Here is a 24,840-nt window from a genome sequence, read left to right as displayed (position 1 = left end):
GTGCTTAAGGTGGTTATATTATGAAATAACTGAGGGAATTCTATTTTTGAAAATTTCCCCAGTTTTTTGTTTTGCTAGATGATATATTTTAAAAGGTGGAGAATGACATGAAGTGTTGAGCAAAGGGAGTAGTTGGTCAATAAATGTAAATGGCTCAGAAAAAGATGTTGAAATGTATTAATTCGAAATCGAAAGTGTAGTCAACTTCCATCGACACATCTCAAAGGTGCCCAGAGTCCTACTCTAATGAATACTTAGGGTAACCACAGGTTTCCAGGGCCACTTGCTTGTTTCGGCCTCTATGTTTCATACGATTTAGTTCCTCAAGAGTACTTTCCTCCTTTCTATTTTTTCCCAAGTTTAAGTTCATGGCTTTTGTAGGCAAGGCATCGAGTCCACAGGGAGAAGGGTATAATTTCCGTAACAGGTTGATCCTGGGTGCCAACAAAGGAGGATCATTTCCAATTGTTTTGGGATATTGAAAACAACCACATGTGGATTAAGTTTAAATAGCAACTGAGAAAACAGCTGACTTTCCTGGATTAAAGACCTTTGCAATTTAGGTTGTATCTGTAATTAAGCTGATTAGAATGAGTATTTCCAGTTTATTCTCTGGAATAATTCCAAAAATCCTCTGAGCAGGTATGCTACAGAGGCTGAATAGATGAAGTGATTAAACAAATATATGCCCTTGTATATATAATTATGTATGAATGTGTGTGCGTGTGTGTATATGTATTACTTGATATGGACAAATATAATGGAAAAGTAGCTAAGCACATAAAAATTATATTCAAAATTCTCATATGACATTTATTTTTTTCATTCAGAGACTTAAGCTAGTATAAGAAGCAGGAACAAGCAGCACTGGTTACATCTAAAGCTAGATGTGATTCAGTATCCACACCCCCTTAGTACAGCCATATCCACAGATATGTGAGTGACTATAGCATCAGAATGCCAGCAAAGCATGAGTTCCATATAGGGAATATAAATGCACCCATTCACTTCCTCTCATTAACTTCACAGTCAGGCTTTGAACAATGCGATTGATTAACATATTCATTGTTCTCCTATGCTTTTGCCTCAAATTTTTACATCTTTAGGGATCAAAGATTATCTGAATACTTAGCAAACAAATGCTCCTGCAAAACCATCTCTGTAAAATGCAGTGGCACCAAAAGGGCCAGAATGGATTTTTTATTGTTTCAAGGGACCTACAAAAATGCTAAGGAAAACAAATCTATGAACCAATTTTATTTTTATTTGCATTTAACATGATTATACACATTCATGTGTCTAACAAGATCTGCACTGTTACATTAAAAATACAGTACAATAACATTCAACATGAGGTACTTCATATTTATATATTTTTCCTTCATAAATAATGCTGTAAGCTACTAAATTCAAGCACTCTGATGCACAAGTGCTAGTGTCTTGAATCAGCCGAGCTTATTTAAACACCTTAAAAAACAAAAAGACAGTTCAGTGCAATAATTATGTAGAAATTAGACCATTTACTTAAATACTATATTAAGATATGCTTAAAGAATGTTACATTAGAACGGCTAGCCTAGTTCCCCTTTATCCCCAGTATGAACAACAACAAAGACTGCCAGGTATATTGGGAAAAGCATCTACAGAGTATTCTGTTTAATAAAGTTGTGTTTATACACTAGAGTTGCCTGCCTTGTCAGAACAATGGTTTCTAGTTTTAAAAGCTACAAAATTCGAGATTACCAAAGAAAATAAAGGAAGCATGTTAGCTTTCACTCCATGTTGTTGAAAATGCAAAAAGGGAGAACAGGATTTAAAATACAAAATTTCTTATTCTAAATACAATTTTCAAATTTAACCCACAGCTCTCGACACCAGCCAACCGGGTGGTGGACATGTCTTCTCTTTTTTAGCTAATGGTGATTAACATAAAACCAAGCTCTCATACCCCCAGTGTACAGGATCTCTCTCGGCTTTCCCCCAGCAGTTCCCTACTCATGTGGAGGGCATCTTGCTAACAGGAGCACTGACAGTGAGCGTTACTGAATGAACAATCTTCACTCTAAGGTTATCACACCCACCTCAACAATCTGAGATGATGACATTAGTGCTAAATCAAGTTTCTTCTCCTCTGGCTTAAAAATGAGTGCCTTCGAATCAGGTATACAGCCTACCAATTTGCATGGTAGCTATGAGTTACTGAAATGTTTCATCATAATTTAAAAGCAAAATCCTTTATAGCAGTGTTTTTTAAATTGAAAACATACCTTTATTTCATAGATACTTTGCCAAAACTACTGTCATCTTCCTAATAAGAAATAATTGTTAGATAATTTTGGAAAGTTGTCCTGGGAGTACTCATCAACAATCACCAGTAACAGCTTTTGATCATCTATGCTAACAGGCATAGGTAATGGCAAACATGATTAAAACATTTCCCATAATCCAGTGTTCTCCTCCACCAGGGAAGCCAGCCAAAAGCAACAAACCCACATCTACGGGGGGGAAAAGGTGGCCCAGAAGCACAGTGAATAAGATAAGGGTAGTCACTTCCTGGGGCCTTGCTAAGGCCAGCAGGGGGACCATTTCTGTCCCACCTCTTACTGGCCAGGCAGGGAGGAGACAATTCCTGAGTCGGCAAACACACTTGCATGCACATGGACGTGCACGGACGCCCACGATGTGCACACACCCGCCCACCCCAGGACTAACCCCTGGCTCCAGACAAGCCAGCTTGGGACTCGCAGAGCAGGAGGAGGAGGCGGCCAGGGACCACACTCTGGGTGGTGGGGGAAGCCATCTCAGGATCACGCTGAGCAGAAAAGCTGCCCAGAAACACATGGATGCTTCAGCTGGAAGTGAACACATTGGACACTACCAGGGTCACAGGCACAAAACCATCACAAGCCATCACTGAAGGAGAATTTTGGGATGAGCTTTTCCCTCCTTTGTTTGCATTAACCATGTACAAATAAGAGGGCTGGATGTGATGCTGATGCAGTGAATATTAGGTACAATCAAGTATATCGCTCCAGACCTTTTTTTTTTAAAACCCTGCAGGCGTTTATTGGCACTTCAAGGATGGCCTAAGGCCAAATTCTAGCAGTCTAGGAACAGGACATAATTGTAATTAACGAAGAAGATAGTATGTGGTCAAAGTAGATCAGATGAAGTGTATTTTTGATTAAAAAAAAGAAAAATCAATGAATAAAAGTATCTTATTACATTAACATGTAGTGCTACAAAGCTAATTGTTACTCCATACATCTGAAGAACTGTTTGGTCCTCTTTTCATGGGAAAAAGGGAGTAAGAATTCTATACAGTATAACTTACAAAAACAAGCAAACAGTGGGGATCAGAAGCAAAGTGGGGAGAAGACTGGCTTTTTCAAACGGTGTATTCTATTATGCCATGAAATAAACTATTTGTAGAATGGGACTTTTTAAGGTCTCCTTTATAAGCTGTTTTAGTTTAAATTAATAGGCCTGTGATTTTTCCCTATTGACAATAAAAATGTGTAATTTAGTTAGTTCTAAAAGAAGCATCTGTATTGCAATAGTTTGTCTTCTAAACTAAAAGAATAAAAACCTGCTTGTAGTAGGTCATGGCCTAAGCAAACATCCCATTTCCTGTTTTCCTATTTTACAAGGATACTTTGCAGTGTTTAACATTTAACAATCTTATGAATTTAGGATTTAAGAAAAAATAATGCCCAGAGTAAAATATTTAAAATGAAATAAGAGCTAAACATAACTACTGCCTACTTTCTAAATTATTACTTATGAAGCAAAACTTCTTTCAAAATTGTACACTGAGGTTTACCTGTAATTTGGGGTGGGGGTTCTCTTTAAAAATAACTCTTATCATTATTTTAGAGTATTTATTTCTATGTCAAAATAAAGCCCTAAAGGAAATTCAGGGTGATCCTGAAAATTTTAAAAGGGACAAAACTGGGAGGTCAGTGGCGCAGTTGGAAAAGAGCACAAATTCTTCCCAGGTGTATAGACGCAACTCTAAAAACCACAAAGCCTTAATAAGAACTTGGCTCTTTTAAGCATATAGTTAAAAGCTGAATGCTGCATTTTTGCCTGTACATAATTAAAAGGCTGAAAGAAATCAGAAACTGCCTATAGCTTCGTTCATTACGAATTACCTGCGCTGATCACGTATCTGCAGATGAGCTAAGCATCAAGCGAGTGGGAACCAGATGTGCACCTCAGAGCTCACACTGCTTCGGGAGGGGTTTTCAAGCATAGAATATGAGTTCCGGGATCTGCCCACCCTGCACCCCAGTGCCATTGGTGCTATCCGAGGAGCACTGGAACTGGACAGTCACCTTGCCACACTGAACTTCCGTCATGCCTTCCTGTCCAAAGTAGCTGAGTTCATTGCCATCCAGTACCACGCTGGCTGTGTAGAAGGTGTCTGGCTCAATCTGCACTGGGTACTCAAACCACACGGGGAAGGTATTGCTGGAGCCATCTGAGAAGTACTTGCTCAAGTTCTGCCCTAGAACAACGCCCTGCCGCTTAAGTTCAATCTTGGCGCTGTACTCCGCAGAGCCACAGCTGGAGCCATACAGCCCAAAGCCAGCGATGAACACTCTCTTATCAACTGCAAACTGGATGCTGTCACAGCGGCCCCGGTAGCGCCACTGGTTGCTCCGGTAGGCACATGACTGGAAGCGGTGACAGCGCTGGGGGACGAGGCCTTTGCGGGCTTTACTCACAAACTGCAACTCGGGTTTCTTGGCTGCAGTGTACCAGAGGAAAATGTCATTGGTCTCATTGAGAGTTAAAACTCCAGACTGGGCAGCACCGTTTGCAAAATCGTCTAGGGCCATCGTGGGGATGCGGATCAAGTAAAGTGCCTTTCCGAGGACCTTGCGTTTATTTTCAATGCTCAAAGCTAGATCCTGCCGCTGGCATTCCACTTCAGCCCAGTTGAGAGCTGCCTCAAAAACCACAATTTCTTTGGCATTCAGAGTTTCCCTGCGGAGGATACTTTCTAGAGTCTGGAAGTCGATATCGCAGAATCCCTCAGACTTGAGAGCTAACTCAGCCTGGGCATCGATCACCTCCCAGCAACGCTGGGTCAGGTCTGGCTCCTCAAACAGGCAGCTCTGGGAAAGAAGCACACAGGCATTCTTGGCGCTCAGGCTGGTCTCCAGGAAATTAACGCAGGCGCGGGCGAGGTGAGGGACGATGTACTTTTTGGCAGCATAAAGAGTGGCCAGCACTGTGTCAGCAGCCAAGTCAATTTCATCACAATAGATATATCTGAAAGACAGCACACAGCATATAAATGGAATTTTCACAAAACGAGCGTGTCCAGCAAGAAAAGATGCAACTACTTTCAAGTTAGTTCCAAGAAAATCATCTTATGTGACAGTTATTACAAAAATGATTAGGGAGTAAAGAAACATCTGAAATATGTTCATAAACTATTAATATTTCAACTCAGCAGTAAGTCTGTATAATTAAAGACATTAACTTTGTGTTACCATTCTAGCCTCTATTTTATAACCTGCATTCAATGTCTTCTCAAAAAAACAGAAGATACTAGAACTGTTTGAAAAAAAAACTGTGTATCAGAGTTAGTATTAACAAAAAAAAAGGGGAAAAATTTGTTAAATACACCATATTTTATTTAATCAAATAATCATCTCTGAGCGCCTGCGTGGCTCAGTCAGTTAAGCATCTGCCTTCGGCTCAGGTCATGATCCAGGGGTTCTGGGATCGAGTCCAGAGGGCCCCGTGTCCTGTCTGGCTCCCTGCTCTGCGGGGAGCCTGTCCCTCTCCACACCCCCTTGTGTTCTCTCTCTCTCATTCAAATAAATAAAATAAACTCTTAAAAAAAAGAATAATCTCCTTATATTTCAGAAGTGCTCTCTCTCTCTCTATATATATACATAGTTTTATTTTAAAATTTTCTGTACATTCAGATAGAAACAAATGCCTTTAATACTATGTTGGCAATGATTACACCTTAATTCTTTTAACTAAGTATGACTTGAATTTTCGCTAAACACAAAATAAAACCTGAGATTAAGAAAGATATTTTTCAAGTAGTTCTAAGTTCAACAGATTATCATCTATGGATTTCAAAATTATCTTCCAGTTGCCTTTACATAGAATCCAACATAGGCTTTGTATCTGGCTTTTTTTTCTTTTTAAACTCTAAATTCTTTCTTCTCTCCTCCCCACATTTCTTCTACCTTCAGAATTAAAGAATGTATTATTTCTGGATATATTTAAATAAAAAAAAGCAAGAAAGCCCAAATATGCACTATTTTTATGATTCTATAAAGTATCCCTATGTCAGGAGATAAAACACTTCTTGGTAATTTGGGGGGATGGTGGCAGTCTCCCAATATGGTATGTAAAAGCAAAAATCATCTGCTTCTTTTAGATTGCCATGGATGAGTCCAAGAAAAAGTCAGTGAGAACTACATATAGGTGAAAAATACATTCTGATAACACTTAACTTTTAATTTTTTCCAGTTAAAGCTAAGGTGTTTAGCTACTTGCTGTGAAGTTTTCCTTTAGTTACTCTATTTTAACTCAATGAAACACATATAAGAAAAGATTAGTAATGGCTTCTGCAAAGAGAGTGAAAAACCCCAGTGATGATGATAAGAAAAATGTCTACAATCACAAATGAACCCTCATTTTTGCTCCCAGGAAGCTCTTTCTCTTCTGATAGGCTAAGCCATATACCACTGGCCAAGACTGACTCACATGATACCAGCAGCTCAGTGATGCTCTGACATGAGAACCAGGACGATGGCAAAGAATCTGGAACAAGGTCAGCACCTTGTGGCTCTTACCCTGGAACTGTCAAGTGAGCGCTCTTCCCTTTTTCTCGACAATTCCCTTTCTAGGAATACTGGCTACTCAGCCATACAACGCAGTTGTCTGGAAAAACTGGCCTCCACTACTGGTGGCGACAGTGCAGTCCTGATCAACTATGGCCCAACGGCAAACAGCACCCTACTACATTTCTGATTCTTACCACTTTTGGTGGACTGCATGTATAATTTTAAAAAGCTGTATTGAGATAGATTCTAGGTAATACATTTTTAAGAAAAGATGCAAATGGAATGACTTGGGTGAAATGTAATTCTGTAATTCTACTCGTGTTCCTTAATTATGTATCTCTCTGGCTGAAACAACACAACACTCTGCTGGACTGCAGTGCAGTCAAAATGCTGAACCAGTGTTCGCGTTCTCCTCTGCGAGAGACAATGTCAAACATACAAAGCTCACTTGACTGGAAAACAAAACAAAACAAAAACCTTCCCAGGTAAAACTGGTTTCTGTACATGTATCTCTAAAAGATTAGAAAGGTCACTAAATGTTGGTTATTTCGAAGTGGTGAATTAGTTTACCTTTTGGTACTTCACATGCTCACTTATCTTTAATTTCCCTATTTCCCACTGTGAAAGTTTCAGTCAGATGCAATTAGATTTCAAAACTACAACATAAATAAATACTTTTAAGTTCTACAATTAACTGCAGTACTTAATTTTCAGTAGGAGCAGTCAATAAATATCTCGCAATCTTTTAACCATTTGTGGGATTATCGTCCAACCTGTTGACACAATAATTTTTTTAACAAACATATTTATTCTAGGGAACCAAAATCCCTACAGCAGTAGATAACCTTGGACTCTGGATATACCCGGTGTGCTAGAAGAAGGATTGAACAAAAATCGTAAAACATTATTTGAAATAATCACTGCATGTTAATCACAGGGTAGACTATCACACTGTCCGACAGCAGTGCACATCAGAGAAGCGGATTCTATTTAGCTGGTCAACATGTACTGGATTCTGAAAAAGACCTATGAGATAGAAAACTATTTTTTAAATAAGTATATGTCTTACAGCTTTGCATTTTTATACTACCAATTAAAGTTTTCCTATAAAAATACATAGAAAACTATAGAAAACTATTCATCTCAAAAATGTCTCCTCTACTATCAAAAAGCAAATGCTTCTTTATCTTTGAGAAATGGTATCTGATTTTATGTAAGAGTATGCACATGTACGTATGGGCAAATATCAGATTGTTTTAATACAGCAAGTTTTACATTTGCTGACAGGAAACAGTAACGTCTAGAAAACCGAGAAATCTCTTAACTAGTGGTACTTAAACAAGGTATATTATTTCTGGAATTGTGAAACAAAAATATAATTTGTGTCTTTAGAGACTCCTTCATACACAACGCTGTCAGAGAGAACATGCACTATTAAATAATCCTGCATGAGAAAGTTGTTTTTCTTTGATTGTGAGTCGTTAAAAATCAAATCACTATCCATGCCACTTGCTCCCAAATACCATGCCAAGGTGTATGATAAACGCCTGCACCATTCCACATACTTTCCCCCCGGAAAGATGCACAGTAGTTTTCTCCAAAAACCATTTACAAGGTAAGCAGCACCCTCTTTCTTCATCAGTCTCCCTTTCTTGTATTTAACTGAGAAACCAGCAAAGCACAAACACAGCATAAACTCTTTCTAAACAAACAAACGATGCTTACTTCAGCATAGCGAGAAAAGCAGCAGGTTCGACATCTGGTATACGGATTTCATCTTTGTCCTCAGCAAGTTCTCCGTAAAACATTGCATGGAACACAGAGCTCCCAACAGCTAAAACATACTGTGGAGAAAGGGAAATCTTATTTCATACACTAAACTGAAAGCATTTTCGGTAAATCAGTCCAGAAAAACAACTCTAAGCAATCAGGGTTTAGTGGACGTGGAGCACCTACACCTGCGCTTTCTTCAAAGCCAAGGGACAGTGTTTATCTTGCCGTGAAAAGAGAAGATAGATATTCACGCATGTCAGTCTTTATGCTGCTAACTACCTCAAGGCTTTAAGAGATTAATGTCTAAGTTCCCTCATTACAAAATAAATAAATAAAATAAAAGCTTATCTAACCAATTTCTAGGGGAAGGGTAAACATGACTTTTCTAACCTGTCGCAACAACTTCCCATGACTGGAGAGTTAGGAGGGCATGTTTTTGTGTGGGACGTAAAGCAGGATAGAAAGAAACAAAGGAAAAAAAAAATAAGTGTGGCCAAGACTCTTTGGAGAGGTTGTGCCTTCTCTGTGATGGGTGAAACGCGCACTGCCTGCCATCGGCAAGCTGCCCACCCCAACCAACTTTCAGGCTTATGGAGAGGGTCCCTCTTTGTAAATCTCAGCACTAAACCAGTAATGCAGCTGTTGCTTACTTTGTGTCCTGGCAACCGCTGAGTCCCACCTGGTGGCCCAACCACAAAATGTACATCTGCCATCAAATCATTATTGAACATCACTGCATTTCTATAAACAGAGGCAATTCATTAATGCACAGCAGCCAGCAGTTTTAACACCCCCTCCCCAACATACAAAACCCACAAAAGATTCACAAGCTAAGCAAGTTTAGTAACTTCAGGGTAAAACTACAAATCAAGATTCCAACTAAACAACTATTTGTGATCATTGCAAACACATGGGAAGTAACTAAAGTTAAAAAAAAAAACCAATGAAAAAGTTATTGAAACTTTTCACTAGATTAAGGACAAATAGAAGGTTTCTATCTCCAAACCTTCCATGGTCAGTAGACACAAGCCTGTCACTTAAATGTCACAGCTTGCAAAAACATTTTTATCTAAGAGGAAAACAGCTGTACTATTTTGGAAAAGATACAAGGCAGTTTTCCATTACCGATAAAGCTTCTGGGAAAAGAGGAAACACAGACTTATGTTAAAATACATTACAGGTTGTGCAAAAGCAGAAACTTCAACACAGGAAAACTTTTAAAGCAAATATGCTGGCTGGGCACTTACCTTTCTCGAATGGTGGGGTAGAGACCCTGCCAGTTTGGGGCCGGAATAAGGTTGTTGTTACTGAGATTCTGCTGGTGGTACTGCTGGACAGTGGTGCTGCTGGAGTTGGCTGGTTTTTTACGCGGGAATATATCAGCAGCCATCTTCTTCTTCTTTTTAGTCTTCAAGGTGATTATTTCATAACAAACTGGGGGCAACTTGCTGCCGCTGCTGCTGCTGCTGGTATTTGTCTTCTTCGAGCTTTTCTTGGACCTATTTTTTACTGTCTCTGGAAGCATCAAGAAGAAGGTGAGACATTTCATGTTCTTTTCCTTGTCATCTACCATGAGTACAGTATGTCTCTCTTTATAGCTAGATAGCCCAAATTGGTGCAAACATCAAGGAAAAGAGGCTGGCACGAGCCAAGATGTTAACAGAAACCAACAAGCTGCTATTTTGCTTCTTTTCTCAGCTGGACAAGGTGACCTTTTCACTATGTTGAATAGAAACTGGCTTTAAGTTTTATCCAGTACTGGGTCTGCTAAATACATCTCCATCATGATTCCTATTTCTCTTATTTGCTCATAAAGATAACCCAGTTTCCTAGATCACCTGAAAATGCTACACTGAGCGAAGATGACAGGCAGCGAGCTGTCGCACTTGTTTTCTGAATTAGGTTAGCAAGATGTGCTGGAGCCGAGCGAGTCTGTTCAGCCGGCTGAAGTTGTGTGGTGAATGGATGGGAGGAGAGTAGGTATTACAGCCCTGCAGATGGAGTCAGACAGCCAGTGCTCAGAGCCAATAGCTGAAGTCACCAATCATGATTGGACCAAGCAAAACAGTGACACCTATTGTAACATGCAGAGCTCTGATATTAAAGGAACAGCAGTGGCATTCTGTTGTCTCCAGTATTACTGCATATTAAAATAAGATAAACAACCTATGAAATAGATCTGCAAACAGGAAAGGAACAGTTTGTGCTCACAAATTTCTCTTCAGTAGATGTACATTTTTATTTCCCCAGTTAAACAAGCAGGACCAATTAACAAAGGGTAGAGACCGATATCTACTCTGTATTTCTAGTAAAATCTTTATCCCGGCAGCATTTAGTTTCAAATACTTCAAACAAAATCCTCCTTTCTTCCCGCTAAAAGGGATTATTAATAGCTAAACCATACTAAACAACACACTTATTACAGCTTAATGGAAAGGAATGCTGTTTTTCTTTTTCCAGCTCTTTGAATGCACATTATAGTCTAGTGCAAAAGAAGAGAGATGAGGTCATGTATTCATTTTACCTCCCAACATTATCTAGTTCCTATGATGATCTTTGACAGGAGTCCCAGATCAGAAAATACTTTTCAATTAGACTAAGATTATACCAGTAGGTTTACCTGCACTGAAGCAAATTTTAGATATAAAAAATAAGATTCAAATTAGACAAATCTGTATTTAAAGGTTATAATTCCCTGAAAATATGTCAGATGGGCCCTGCTCAGGATCTCAAAATCCAACCTAAATGTTATGGCTACATTTAACTTGTCATAATTTTATTTTATTTTTTTTTTTAAAGATTTTATTTATTTGAGAGAGAAAGAATGAGAGAGCACGAGAGGGAAGAGGGTCAGAGGGAGAAGCAGACTCCCTGCTGAGCAGGGAGCCCGATGTGGGACTCGATCCCGGGACTCCGGGATCATGACCTGAGCCGAAGGCAGTCACTTAACCAACTGAGCCACCCAGGCGCCCCTAACTTGTCATAATTTTAAAGAATATAATCCACAACTTCTAACACAAAACCAGTAATAAGGCTATTCATAATGATAAATGGTCTGATGCTGCTTAGTTAAAATGCAAACAGGTTCTCTCTGCTTTGAATCAGACTATCCACTACTACGTATGTGGTTTTCATGGATCTCCCAACAATTTCTAGCTTTGTTGAGCAAGAAAAAACAAAACACCTGCTACAGGCTCCACACATGCTTATTTATTTCTAAAGAGGGACTAATGAGGAGATTTAATCTCACCCCTATCTATCTATCTGGATTCCTCTCATTGGTTCCAAGTGCAGCACCCATTTGCTCCCCCCGCCCGCCCCCGTCCCCCAGACCTAATGCAGCCTTCATGGCCACAGCCCTGCTTGTGACACAGCATTCATCTGAATAATGAGCACCCGACAGAGCGAGGACTCAACAAATGCACTATGCTGGTTATTATAACTAACAATCTACTGAGGAGAACATAATGAAATCAAACTTTGAATCCCTGGGACCCTAAATCATGAGACAGCCAAGGAATATCCTCTTTATTGTCATCATTACTCTTAAAACTGCAAAGCCAGTACAAGACAGGCTATATATATAGAAGAGAGCCAACGGTCTTTACCACAAGGCTATTCATCCCTGTTTTAGATGGACCCTGAAGTGCTGCTTATTGGTTACAAATATTGTGTGTTCCCAATCACAGGGCTACCACACACACACACCCCCTTTCAAATCACACAATGATAGAGAGAGAGAGACAGAATAGTTTTTAAGAGTATGTGGTGAAAAGTATGAAAGAGGAACACATGTGTGCTACTCAACTTCCTGACACCAACCTCCTAGGAAAACCCCTATGACAGGGAGGTCCTTCTGACAAGGATTAGTCTCATACATTTCAGGTCAGACAGTGATCAATTAGACTGGAAACGGAAATGAGCTGCTTTGAGACAGACATACTAATAATTGTCAAATGGACATATAAAATACTAAAAGCACAAAAAGTAGATGCAAGAACTTAGAAGGCTTTGTGGCTTTTATTCATTTCACATGCAGTTCAACACCTTTTACCAAGAAAGCCTCGAACAAACAGTGTTCCTATACCACTAATTAATAACAAGTGCACGCAATAGCTTAAGAAAAAAAAAGATATGTTTTAGAACATGTTTTTTCTGAAATTAAAGGTTTTAGGTATTTGGAAAATTAAGTTCTGTGGAAAAGCTTGAATATACCAGTTACATGAAGCACTGCTCATTCTGAATCCCCTAGAACAACGCTGCAAAGAGGGGCACTGTCACTCGGGAAATGTGGGGACTCAGGAGTCTGGCTGTTTTAAAGATATGTTCTAAAATACAAAAAGTAATCCAATTAAAAAAATTTAAATGGCATTTGAATTTTAATTTTTGTAGCCAATTTGAAAAGCATGAAAATGTTAATAAAACCAAGACATGGAAAACTTCCTGAGAGCTTCGTTTTCCTACCATGGTTTTAAAAGACAGGTAACATAAAGCCCTTGTGACTGAGAGTGTGGCCCTTGGCCCAGCAGCAGCGGCACCACCCAGGAACCTGCTAGAAGTCCAGAAACTCACCCAGAGTCCGGATCAGAAGTGCATCTTAACAAGACCCTCTAGGCAATCTGTATGACATTCAAGTTTGGGAAAGTCTCACGTAAGATTAAAATAAAGAAGGTTACCCGGTCTCCCAGTGATCCAGTATCAACATCTGGAGCCACGTTTCGCATTCAGTTATCAAGTGAATGAAGAAATAATTCAAAATAATTAATTTGGTTTGGTCATAAAACTTAACCTTGATGTCTTACTCTGAAATTCTTCCGATTAGGCCCTAAATGTCAAAATTCTAGGATTCAGGTGTGTGGACAGCCAACCAAGAGGCCTCAAAATATTTTTTGAAAAAGAAGCTCAAGCTCAAATTATTATTTTTTTAAAAGATATTTTTATTTATTCATTCGAGACCCAGAGATACAGAGAGAGAGAGAATACGAGCAGGGCGGGAGAAGCAGAGGGAGAGAGGGCATCAGGCTTCCTGCACAGCAGGGAGCCCGACACGGGGCTCGATCCCAGGACCCTGGGATCATGACCTGAGCAGAAGGCAGACGCTTAACAACTGAGCCACCCAGGCACGCCAAGTTCAGGTTACTTCATAGGAAAACAACAGAGATCATTTTAGTGGGAAAAGTAAAGGATTAAAGAATGCCAAGTGTGAAACAGATGAACCACTTAATATATTTTTTGAAATAATCTACTTCACAATTCTATTTCAAAAAAATTAGTATTGCGGCACAGCAAAACTAGCAATCAAGTAATGTGGTTCAGTCCTGGCTCAGCCACAAAAAATTGATTGTGTGTGTGTGTGTGTGTGTGTTGAAGGGGAGGGGAGTCTGACAAATCATTTAGCTTTTAAGGGCATCAAGTTCCTCAGCTACAATATGAAGAGGTTCTCTAGAATAGATGAATGTCTCTCACTCTTTACCTTGAATCCTCAGTAAGAAATGTATTTTATATTCAGACTCAGTACTAGCACGCACACACACACCCACCCACCCACAAATGGAAATGTTCACAAAACAAAAACTCTTAGCATGTTATGATAGTACAGATATTTTCTATCTTACTCTTTTCTTTTTAATGTTGGTCTTGATTCATTCCACTGATTTCATAAGCACAGTTTAAGTAATACTGGTCTAGATGATTTCTAATAGCTTTCAAGGTTTAACATTCCAGGGTAGTTTTCTATCAAGAACTTGGACTAAGGGGAAGAAGGCAATGGCTGCATCAACAAATGGTTTACACAACTGGAAGTGTGCATTTATATTCCTGGGAAAAGGAGCCACAGTTATTATCTGTCTTTCAGGGTAATCCATGACCCAGAGCACAATAAATATTATGAAAATTTGAGATTGATTTGAATATACAAGATATTTCTATCACTTTCCCCCTCTGCTTTCATATCTATAGTCTATTTCATTAACACACAAACTATGGCTTCTTTCCCCCACTGAAATTAAACATAAAGAGTTAAAACTCCCATCTATTGAATCTGCAACCCAAAAACATTCCCCACTAGGCTGAAGGGTAGATAAATAAAGGATTCCAGCCCGAAATGTATTTTCATATTTCACTCTAAAATTTCTTTTCCACTGGCATTGTATCATTTGTTCTTATACCTCCTGAATTTTAAAGCTGTTATGAGACATGTTAATCTGCCCTAATAAAGTAAATTGATCAAGAAGCCCATTTATCTTTTATGAAGTACATATGTATCCCTCACTTTCTGAAAGTTCATGTTATGCACTTTGCTTTTATGAAAGACCTACATTAATACTGTTTTCACCAGCTAAAGGAAATCCAAAGAATTTTTGCTTTTATGAAAAAAGCAAAAATAGCATTCAGCATGTTTTGCAGTGAGCCATTAGAGGCAGCACACATCCCGAGAAAAGTGGCACCACCAAGCTCCTTCCCCAGGAACTACACTCAGCATCAGGATGCCATAGCTTTGCCATAGCATCTATGCTTTATCTTGATTTATTTTGTGCATCCATTAGCAAGATATGTCCTAAAATATCAGAAAAGCCAAAAAGAGGTTATTTTTTGGGTCTGGGAACACTCAAAACTTTTTCCAAATAAAGTAATGGTAATTGCTTTATGCCATTTTGACTTCAAAAAGATTTCACAGGTACACTGTACTTTTGGATAGCAGGGGAAACCTGTACTTAAAATTCAACACGCTGATCTTGCAGCGTGTTAGGTGATTGGCATACAATAGTGAGCAAGATTAGGAACCAACCTTAAGAGGTTAGCTAGTCACAGTGGGTTTCAGATGATTTTTACAATTGTCAGAAATTTCAACCATCTTTATCTCTATTCATTAAATTTCCAATAATAACAAAATTATCAGCAGAATTTAAGCTCACTTCGATCATCTTCTTCACCACTGGAAGGTCTGCCAAGACATCCCTCTTTATTTAGCAGAATCCTGTACATTCAGTGTGGGGACCTGAATGAGGTTTGGAATTGAAAGGGACTCTAGAAATTATTTAATACAACTCTGTGCACAGATAAGGTGACTAGGTGTCCAGAAGGGACTTGTGAATGGTTAAGCAGTGGAGCCGTGTCTGGACTAGAATGCAGATTTCCAGACTGGTTGCCTAATTTTGGCTGTTCCACTCATTCTAATTTCCATCCACAGTTAATTACCCCACATTTTTACACAATGCTTTATCTTCATACTTCTGATCTACTTTATTTATTTATTTATTTATTTTAAGATTTTATTTATTTGAGAGAGAGAGAATGAGAGATAGACAGCACGAGAGGGAAGAGGGTCAGAGGGAGAAGCAGACTCCCCGCTGAGCAGGGAGCCCGATGCGGGACTCGATCCAGGGACTCCAGGATCATGACCTGAGCCGAAGGCAGCCGCTTAACCGACTGAGCCACCCAGGCGCCCCTGATCTACTTTAAAAGAAAAAAAAAAACATATGCAAAACTTACAGATATGAAAACCATGAACATATATGCTCCGCACCCTGCAGGAAGAATTCTAGGACACTTTCTGGAGAGATATGGAGAGGAACTGTTAACAGGAAGGAACAAAGATGCCTAGCAGCCATGAAGAAGCTGCTCAAAAACAGAAGAGGCTTGCCAGGTAAAAGCTGGAAAACCCAGGCACTCATGATTTATACCAACAAATCCTATGTCAACAACTAACAATGATGGCAAATCTTGTTTAACTTGCTCTAATTCTGAACTTCTTGTCTGGACTTGTATATAGTTTACCAAAAGATACCTAAACAGTTGCAGAGCGAGGTTAACTGAGGTTTAAACAAGGTAGGGTAGACTGTGGAAATGAGTATCACTTCCAAAAATTACTGACAGACCATCACAGAGGAGAGTAATTTTAATTTAACCTGAGAAGTCACGATGGAATAGTGTTTTGTTTTTGCTTACTTTTCAGCAGTGAACAAAAGTTATGCTTGTGATTTAGGAGATAAAAAAGATAAGCAACAAAATGTTGGCAGTCCTTAAAATAGCAAGAGCTGCTGGAAAAGACTATATGCTTTCTAAATTTAGAAATAAATATGGAGTCAAGCATTGGCAGCACGGTATAGTGAAAAAAAGCAAGAGCCAACAAAAAGTGACCTTAAGGTTATTTAATATCCACGAGCCTTGTTTTTTTCATCTGCCAAATGGGATAATTATACCCATTCAACCCTCTCAGGTTCACTGTGAAGGCAAGATTACACGTTTGTGAAAGCATTTTGATAAAAGTCGAAAACACTTTGCAAAGATAAGCTTTCACTATTAGTAACAATTGTACCCAAAGCAGGAAACATTTATGATGTAATCTTCCAAAACAACAAAAACCCAAAGATTAACCTGGCACTCCCTACCTTTATAATCTTCCAGGCTTCACAACTACTGACATTTCACCCCATCTGCAGGCTTGCTCTGGCCTCACTCACAGGCCAAGAAGGGCCTAGGTTGCTGAGGATCTTGCTGGTATTTTGCAGGTGAGGTTCAATGTGTTGTTGTAAGATGTGTGTTGTACCCTGTGATCAGGTCCCCACCTGATGTGCAAATCTGCACCTGAAACCCCTACTCTAGGCTGGCTGTCCGCCTGACTTCGAACCTGTGAGAGCACCTCCTGGCAGATACTCTGCTGTACCCACTTTCGGAGAGCCCAAAGCTGCAAGCCGTCCATCTGTGGAGCATGTAGTAATGTCTAGACTAGCAACTCAACTTGGCTTCTCTCAACAATGACCGAGTTTTAATTGTGGCACCAAGGGTGATAACTAAGACAAGTATTTGGGCCTGGCATACCTCACTGCTGGCTGGAAGGACGAGGCTCATGGACAGTTTCACGAAGTCATTTCCTTTTCATCACACAGAGCTCCCGTTAATCTTAAATTGTATTTTAAAATGGGAAAATATGCCCAAAGGTAGAACGTGACTATTCCTTGAAGGCAGGAGCAAGGAGTCTTTTAAAAATTCTGTATGGTATTTAACATGATATTTGATGCTTATAAGCTGTGTCGGAGGCACTTGTTTGGGATACTAAACACCTCATCTAAATCCCAAGTCATTCTCTATCATATGTTAAATGAGGTGATCTTGAGAAGGAACAGTATATAAAATTTACCATGAGATACTCTAAAGATAGCTATTTAAAGGACTACTATGAATTCTTTTGTAAAGTTTAAGATATTTTGGTAAACAAGGTAATCAATTCCTAATTTTTGTATACTCTAGATGATCTCCTAGTAAATTTCCTCTTGTGTAAGTGTTGATTACATAATCTCTTATTTTTTCCAATTCTATAGTTTTCTAGGATTAAGAAATCTGTATGTTTGGCAGGAATACTGATTTATTTAATATGGTTTTCTTTATATTTTAATGTTATGATTATAACCAATACCCAACAAAAACTATGTACATACATATGTGCCATATTTTATTGATTACTAACCTCTCCCCCATTTTAACATCTCTGAAATTAGGTTTATCTTATAATTGATGGCATCTCATGAGTACAAGTACTAGGACTTTTTCTTCCCTTTCTTCTTGGTAAAATAATAGCATATCTTACAACTGATGGCACCTTATGGTCAGTGAAATAAGATAAAAAATATATAATTCAACAGAAAGGTCTCTCTTCTTTAGGTTAATTATTCCCCTAACCAGGCAAGATGGCAGCTTAGAATTCTGGCTCAACTACATTAGAATAACTGAGTTTTCATTAAATAGTCATTTGATAAAGTATACAATCACAATTCTCAAATGAAACTGCTACTATGACAACCGGTGATATGGTAGAAAGTCTAAATGGAAATTCCAAAATGAGAATCTCCATTGGTAAGTGTTCCAGTGTTAATACAATGCATTTTTTTTTTTTTTAATACAATGTATTTCTAACATTTTCTCATGATGCACAACTAACAAAAGCCTATTAATTCTCTGGGTAATATTTTATACTGTTATTTTATCAGTCAATCAAAGATTGACTAATAACAACACTATATACACATTAAACCTGGAGCTAAAGGACTCCTTAGAAATTATTTTCAAACAAATAGATCTATATTAAAATGTTAGTTTAAGAGGTAGAAATATTATTACCATAATACAATGATCCCATTATATGTATGACTTTCACCTAGGTACTTAAAAACAATTTATCCAAAGAAAAGTAAAATCAGGCTTCAGAAAGTCTCTTCTGAGCAGGCCAGAAGGGAGACTACTGATCCAACAGGGGACATTAATCCTACTGGAAATGCTAGAATGGAGTAACTTTGCTGTTGCCTCTCCAGGTTGGTTGTTGGCTTCAGCTGACAGAAAAAACTGTGTGCTAGTCAAAGAAAAACATTTTTTCACAGATTTTTTTTTTTTTTTTTACTTTAGCGGGTGCTATTTTTTCCCCTGATATTAGGAATAACCAAAAACATTTCCACCATCAGATCATTAAGAAAAAACCCAAAGCTCTTCATTAAGGATTAACTAAACTTAACTAAAGAATTCCTTGCTCTATTAGGAAAGTCATTCTTTTCCAATAAGGACATGGAATGGGACAATGCTCAAACCACCAGATGCTGTATATCAATACTGGTAATTAGTGACATAAATATCACAGACCAATTTCCCCAACATCCACATATTAGTTAAAAAAGCTCTACAAGATTAAAAAAAAAGATAACCAAATACAAGTCATCTAAATATGTGTTGTGCCCTTTATCACTATAGAGTGCTTACAAATGAATACTGCTTTCCAATCAATGCACCAACTACCTCCTGAAACACTTGAAGTAATGATATGCATTATCTTAGATTTAAAATTGTTATCACTGTGAAGTGAACAGGATAGGTTTGGTAAAGGCAAGGCTGGGGGAGGTGGGAGGGGCTTTTATTTCTTATTTTAACAAAATTCACGTAGAAAAAAAAACCAGTTACCAATTGGACGATTTGGTCCTCATAATAAACACATCCACACAAGGGCTCAAATAATGAAATGCCTTCTTTCACTTTTACAATGTATGTGACTAGAATAAAATATAGTTATATTAAGCAAACAGTGCAAGATCTAAAAATAAGAAATCTGCTCCACTGAGACAAAATTGTGCTATGGGAAAATACAAATTCATGTGAAGTTATACAATGCATCTGCACACCCAATTTCTAACTTATCTTTTCTGGAGTAGAGACCACCAAATGAAAATGAAAAAGGCACATATATTTCTAAACTAAGTCACAAAAATTCTTCCTAACAAAAAATTCAAGTAGAATCAGAAGCCTTTGTGACAGAGGATTATTATAGAAACCAACTTCTGGCATAAACTCAAAGTAAAATCTGTTCTAAATCCAAATTTAAAAAATTAGGTTTTATGCTACTTTTAATTAACTTTAAAGTATACAATTCCCCAAGACTGTTGTGAAGGACACAATATAAAGGCACACTGTCTTATAAAGGTTGGCAAAACCTTAACTATATCAACACCAAGGAACATTCAGAGATGGCTTCCATTTGCTGCAGAAAATAATTATTTGGCACTGATGAAGTACTCCCTTGTTGTTTCCATCCCTCATGCTGTTGTCATCATAATAAAAAAGTTGAGAAGGTTCTGTACTTAGTTTCACTGCATGTGCCAGAACTAAGAAAATAAGGTATTTCAAACAAAAATTCAATTCTAATATATATTCAGCAAGCATTTCTTTTTTTAATTAAGAACTACTATATAAGTAGGTCAGTACTTGAACTGCCCAGAGGTACAGAATAAAATAATTTAATTGCTCATAAAATAATGCTCAAATGAGTCTCACTTAGAAAGTCAGAAGTATTTATAAGAATGTTTTTAAATTCGGGTTTCCCTACTCTGCATCACAAAACAGGCAGACAGTATTTACCTGTGTATCTTAACTGTAAAGAGATTAAAGATTAATGAACATTCAAATCCAAATATATCCTCAACGTGTGGCAATTCAACTGTTATTTTTTTGTTTTTTAAATAACATAACACCATTTCACCACAGTTCAGAGCTACATGGACCCATACAAGGTCTATGGTGATGATGATGATGAACCAAAGGAAAAGCAGTCTCTGAAGATGGTGATCAAAATTTACAGGAGTTAGATATCTGCATAAGCATTTTACTAGACAGCTATAGGGATGCCATGATCCACTAAGAGTTCAGTAGAGGAGACTTGATGTATTTAAGGTAACACTCTCTCATAAAATTTAAAATAAAGCACCAAAAAGGAAACAAAAAGAAATATTTATTAGGTGGTGTGTGGCCAAGTTTTAACCAACCACTCTGTGCTGCTCTTCCTAACGAAGTACCATGTGAAACAAGGATGGGTCAGTCTCTTCTGCTCCACCAGTATGTCAGGACTGCAAACCAAGGGTCTATCCAGGGAGAAAAGAGGAAATTCTGCCTCACCTTTCTCAGAGAGAGGAGTCACATGGTTTGCAAGGCATTTTGAATTGCCATGACCTGGCTGTGAGCTCTCAATCTTGTCCTCTTCATGTGCTCACCTAGCAAACAAGACTATTCCCATACTGCAAATGAGCCTGTTGCCTCTTGCCATCCTCACTGCTCTTTCTTCCCTACAAATTTACCTACCGGAAGCCTATCCATTCTTCATAATGCAGCCCAAAGACACCTCAACAAGGAAGATTTCCTGTGCTTAGAGACTCTCCATGCAGCACCTTCTCACATTTCCTCCTGCCTTACGTGGTCTGATGAGACTGAGTTTTCTGAGGGCTGCATCTTCGCATCTCCTAGTAAGAGCTAACAGCACCACACCCACACCTGGCTTTCAATCCTTATGTAACAGGAAGGATGGAGTCCAACACGTCCAAGTCCATCTAGAACCCTAGAGTGCATTTATGGAGTGCAACTGTTCCTGGGTTTAAAATGGTCTGAAACTGAGGCCTATGATGTTTCTAGCTGCCTGAACTGCAGATTTATGTGAGGTACAGTGGTAAAGAACCTAGACATCTATTAAATGTGTCCCGAGGCTCTCCTGAACATGTCTAAGCACAAATGTGGTTCTGTAATATTGCATTCATCTTGCAGCTAGGCCAACTGACAATGCTAAAGCTCCACTTAAAACAAGTCCCCACATGTGTTTAAAGCAAGGCTTTGCTTCACTAGAAGTCTAAAACTTACTGTAGTACAGACATTCACATATTCAAAGTGTGGGTTAACCACAAGCAAGACCCAGTTACTAGGACAAAGCTGCCTTTATCAACTAGTCTCAATTCATGGTCTGGCGTATTTATTATAGCACCAGTAGAGAATTTTAGTGATTTAATGAACTGGAAAGGATAATAAATTCTCAGCAATTCACATGAAAGGAAGAAAGCAGTCATATGAATAATCTAAAAAAATAGGTAATTAAAGAGACTTTTGCTTTGAAATGCGTTTTGTCTGTACTTAACACTGAAAGGATAAATTTCCACTACATTAGACACACCCAATCTTCAAAGTAATAAAACAGGCCTGTGTGTACAGGGCACAGTGTATGAACAGTCTGGAAACTCACGCCTACATGGCAAACAAACCACAGTGCCAGGGATGAGCAATGTCACTACAGAGCGTGAGCACAAGTGGACAAGTGCACTTTTTACATGTGTCCATTTCCATGTCATCCTTTACTAAGAACCAAAAAAGTGTTTGATTTTTTCCCCAAAATAAAGAATTCTCAACTTCTGTCTATATATTCTCTTACATTGGAGTAAGAATAAAGGAAAATGGTAACATCAATAGTGCAATAGCTGAATATCTTCTCCCTGGCTTGCAAAGTCTCTTGCATGTTAATAAAGGAAACTTTTACCACCAGCAATGATTTTAAAAATCATTAGTAGGGTTGATGATGTTAACAAACTTATAAAGCAATGGTTTGAATTGTGTGCTGGCAAAAAAATAAAAAATAACTTGAATTTCCAAATAAAATGGCCATAAAAATGTATTTTTTTAGAAGGTGGGATAAGGCAAATATATTGTTTTGTGCCTGTTGTTGAAAGTATGCATGAATTTAAGGTATGAGGCATCTTAAGCAGTTTTGAAATGCACCAGTCAAAAAGTATCTGAAGTAGGTAGAAGTGACTGCAGCCTTCAGAAACCTCCTACTAATACCTGGTAGTAGCGATGCATAACCAAAACCCTCATGAGAGGAGCCATCTCCCCAAATAGAAAAGGGAGGGTTCACTCCAGAAGCTCCAAAAGAACTGGTCCATAGCCTGGATCTGTGACTCTTTTCACTATCGATGCTCCTGGTTCCCAAGCCACCTGAAGTGAATGAAGATCACTCCAGGGGATCCTCAACAGCCAAAGGGAACATGCAATGAAGGACCAGTCAAATAGCCTTTCTTTCCCCATTCCACCCGGCCCACACCTGGGGAATGGGAGGATTTATGTGGGGAATGGGAGGATTTAGGAACAGTGGTAAAACAGCTTCCATGAATGCAGATTAGCTATTGTGCATTCCTTTGCCATAATCAATGTACTGTTTCATGGGGGAATCTCTGGGAGATGTAGCAGTAAAAACTGTTGATTTAATTAAACCCTGACCCTTGAGCACGTATCTTTTTAATATTCTGTGTGATGAAATGGGAAGTACCCCTAAAGAATTTCTAGTGAAATAGAGAATGGTTGCCTTGAGAAAAAAATACTCATGCAATTGTGTTAGAGCTGAACGAGCCACTTTTTTCATGGAATACCACTGTACTTGACAAAATTTGCCAAATATGCTTTATGACACTTAAATAGCTGACATCTTCTCAAAATGAAGTGAGAGTGTCACTTCAAACAAAAAAACAAAACCATCGCCAATGATAAAATTCAAACGTTCAAGCAAAAACGAAAATTTCAGAAATCTTGATTATACCACCATGAGTTTGAGTTTGATAGCTCCCAACACTCAAAGACTGTTTCTGAGAAGATTGGTGAGGATATTAAATGAATGTAATTTTAAAATACTGTATAATGAAACATAACATTTGAAAGATTTGCATAACTCACTGAACTAATGTTTTCTAATGACAATGCAATTACATTACAAAAACATGCACAGGGGAAAAAATGCTCCATTTGAGGTACAAGACAGACCAATGGAATTCAGTGTAACAGGAGTACAGCAAGTTCACTGATGGTTTTAGATTTCACATGGAAATTAACCTTTAAAAAAACTACCATTCAAATTTTGACAAGGTATCAAAGAATATTCACAACTATATGAAAAGGCTATTAAAATCTCCTTCCCAAAAAAAAAAAAAATCTCCTTCCTTTCCCATCTACCTATCTGGGAGAAGAGATTCTTGTCGTATGATACGACCCAAAACATACATACACACATTCATTCATTCATTTTTTAAAGATTTAATTTATTTGTCAGAGAGAGAGAGCGCACACAAGCCAGGGTAAAAACAGGCTCCCTGCTGAGCAAAGAGCCCAATGTGGGACTCGATCCCAGGACCCTGGGATCAAGACATGATCATGATCATGCTGAAGGCAGATGCTTAATCGATTGAGCCACCCAGGCGTCCCACATTTACTTATTTTTAAACACAATACATAAGATTTTTCTTTGCTTTCATTTCTACTCCAATAAATAACAGAGATATAACCCCTGTAAACAAAATTTCTCTGGGCTTCTCTAAATAAGAGTATAAGAATCCTGAGACCAAAAAGTATGAGAACCACTGGCACCCGCCTAACATCATAAGGAGTTTGGATTTTATTGTAAGAATGATTGGTGGTCAGCCCTCAGAGTAGTTTTTAACAAAGGTTTTTTTTAACATAGCAGCCTTTTGGTTTTATTCTTCTAGAAAACAGTAATTCCTAGAGCATAATTCTCAACTACTCATTCCAAAAAATTGTTTTTGCACATTAGGTAGGTAGAGAACACAAGAGAAACAAAGCAATCTCTGCCACAAAAATTAACAGCAAAAAACTAATATTCTATTTGTTCTATGACCCTGTTTGGCACCCTATTAGCTTTGCCCCAACCTCACAAAATTCACAGAGCATGAGGTACAAGATTTATCAACTGATACCGTCTTGGAAGACTTTAAATAAGAGAAAAAATTAAATGGAATTTGAGTAGACAACTGTCCTTAGAAGCTTCACTTAATTTTAGCAGTAAGAAAGATGCAGATGTGTCTCCCTGATAATCTGCTTTCTCCTATAGCACATTTTCTTAGGAGAATTAGAAGTAGCAGCCTCTGCTGTCCCCCCCAAGGTAAGCATGGCT

The 24,840-nt window shown here is 38.3% G+C and overlaps 1 protein-coding gene across 2 annotated transcripts in view; it reads right to left on the bottom strand.

The window, feature by feature from the left end:
• Positions 1-1,242: 1,242 nt before the first annotated feature.
• The window catches only part of BTBD3 (BTB domain containing 3), a 33,980-nt gene continuing 10,382 nt past the window's right edge, over positions 1,243-24,840 (bottom strand). Inside the window, exons 2-5 of one of the 2 annotated variants that reach the window (XM_025876207.2) lie at positions 9,842-10,109; positions 9,245-9,335; positions 8,547-8,665; positions 1,243-5,280 (exon numbers count right to left, since the gene is read on the bottom strand). In XM_025876207.2, the coding sequence (XP_025731992.1) occupies positions 4,248-5,280; positions 8,547-8,665; positions 9,245-9,335; positions 9,842-9,984 (1,386 nt within the window). In that variant the 5' untranslated portion in view covers positions 9,985-10,109 and the 3' untranslated portion in view covers positions 1,243-4,247. Of the gene's footprint in view, positions 5,281-8,546; positions 8,666-9,244; positions 9,336-9,841; positions 10,726-24,840 lie in introns of those variants that run through there. The other variant, XM_025876206.2, reaches the window with a different exon arrangement.

This window comes from Callorhinus ursinus, unplaced genomic scaffold (genome assembly GCF_003265705.2).
Source record: "Callorhinus ursinus isolate GAN/ISIS: 27379988/994484 unplaced genomic scaffold, GSC_fseal_2.0 scaffold29, whole genome shotgun sequence".
NCBI classification, from domain to species: domain Eukaryota; kingdom Metazoa; phylum Chordata; class Mammalia; order Carnivora; family Otariidae; genus Callorhinus; species Callorhinus ursinus.
The sequence above is the reverse complement of the archived record's forward strand: the minus strand, read 5'-3'. Positions and strand labels throughout refer to the sequence as shown.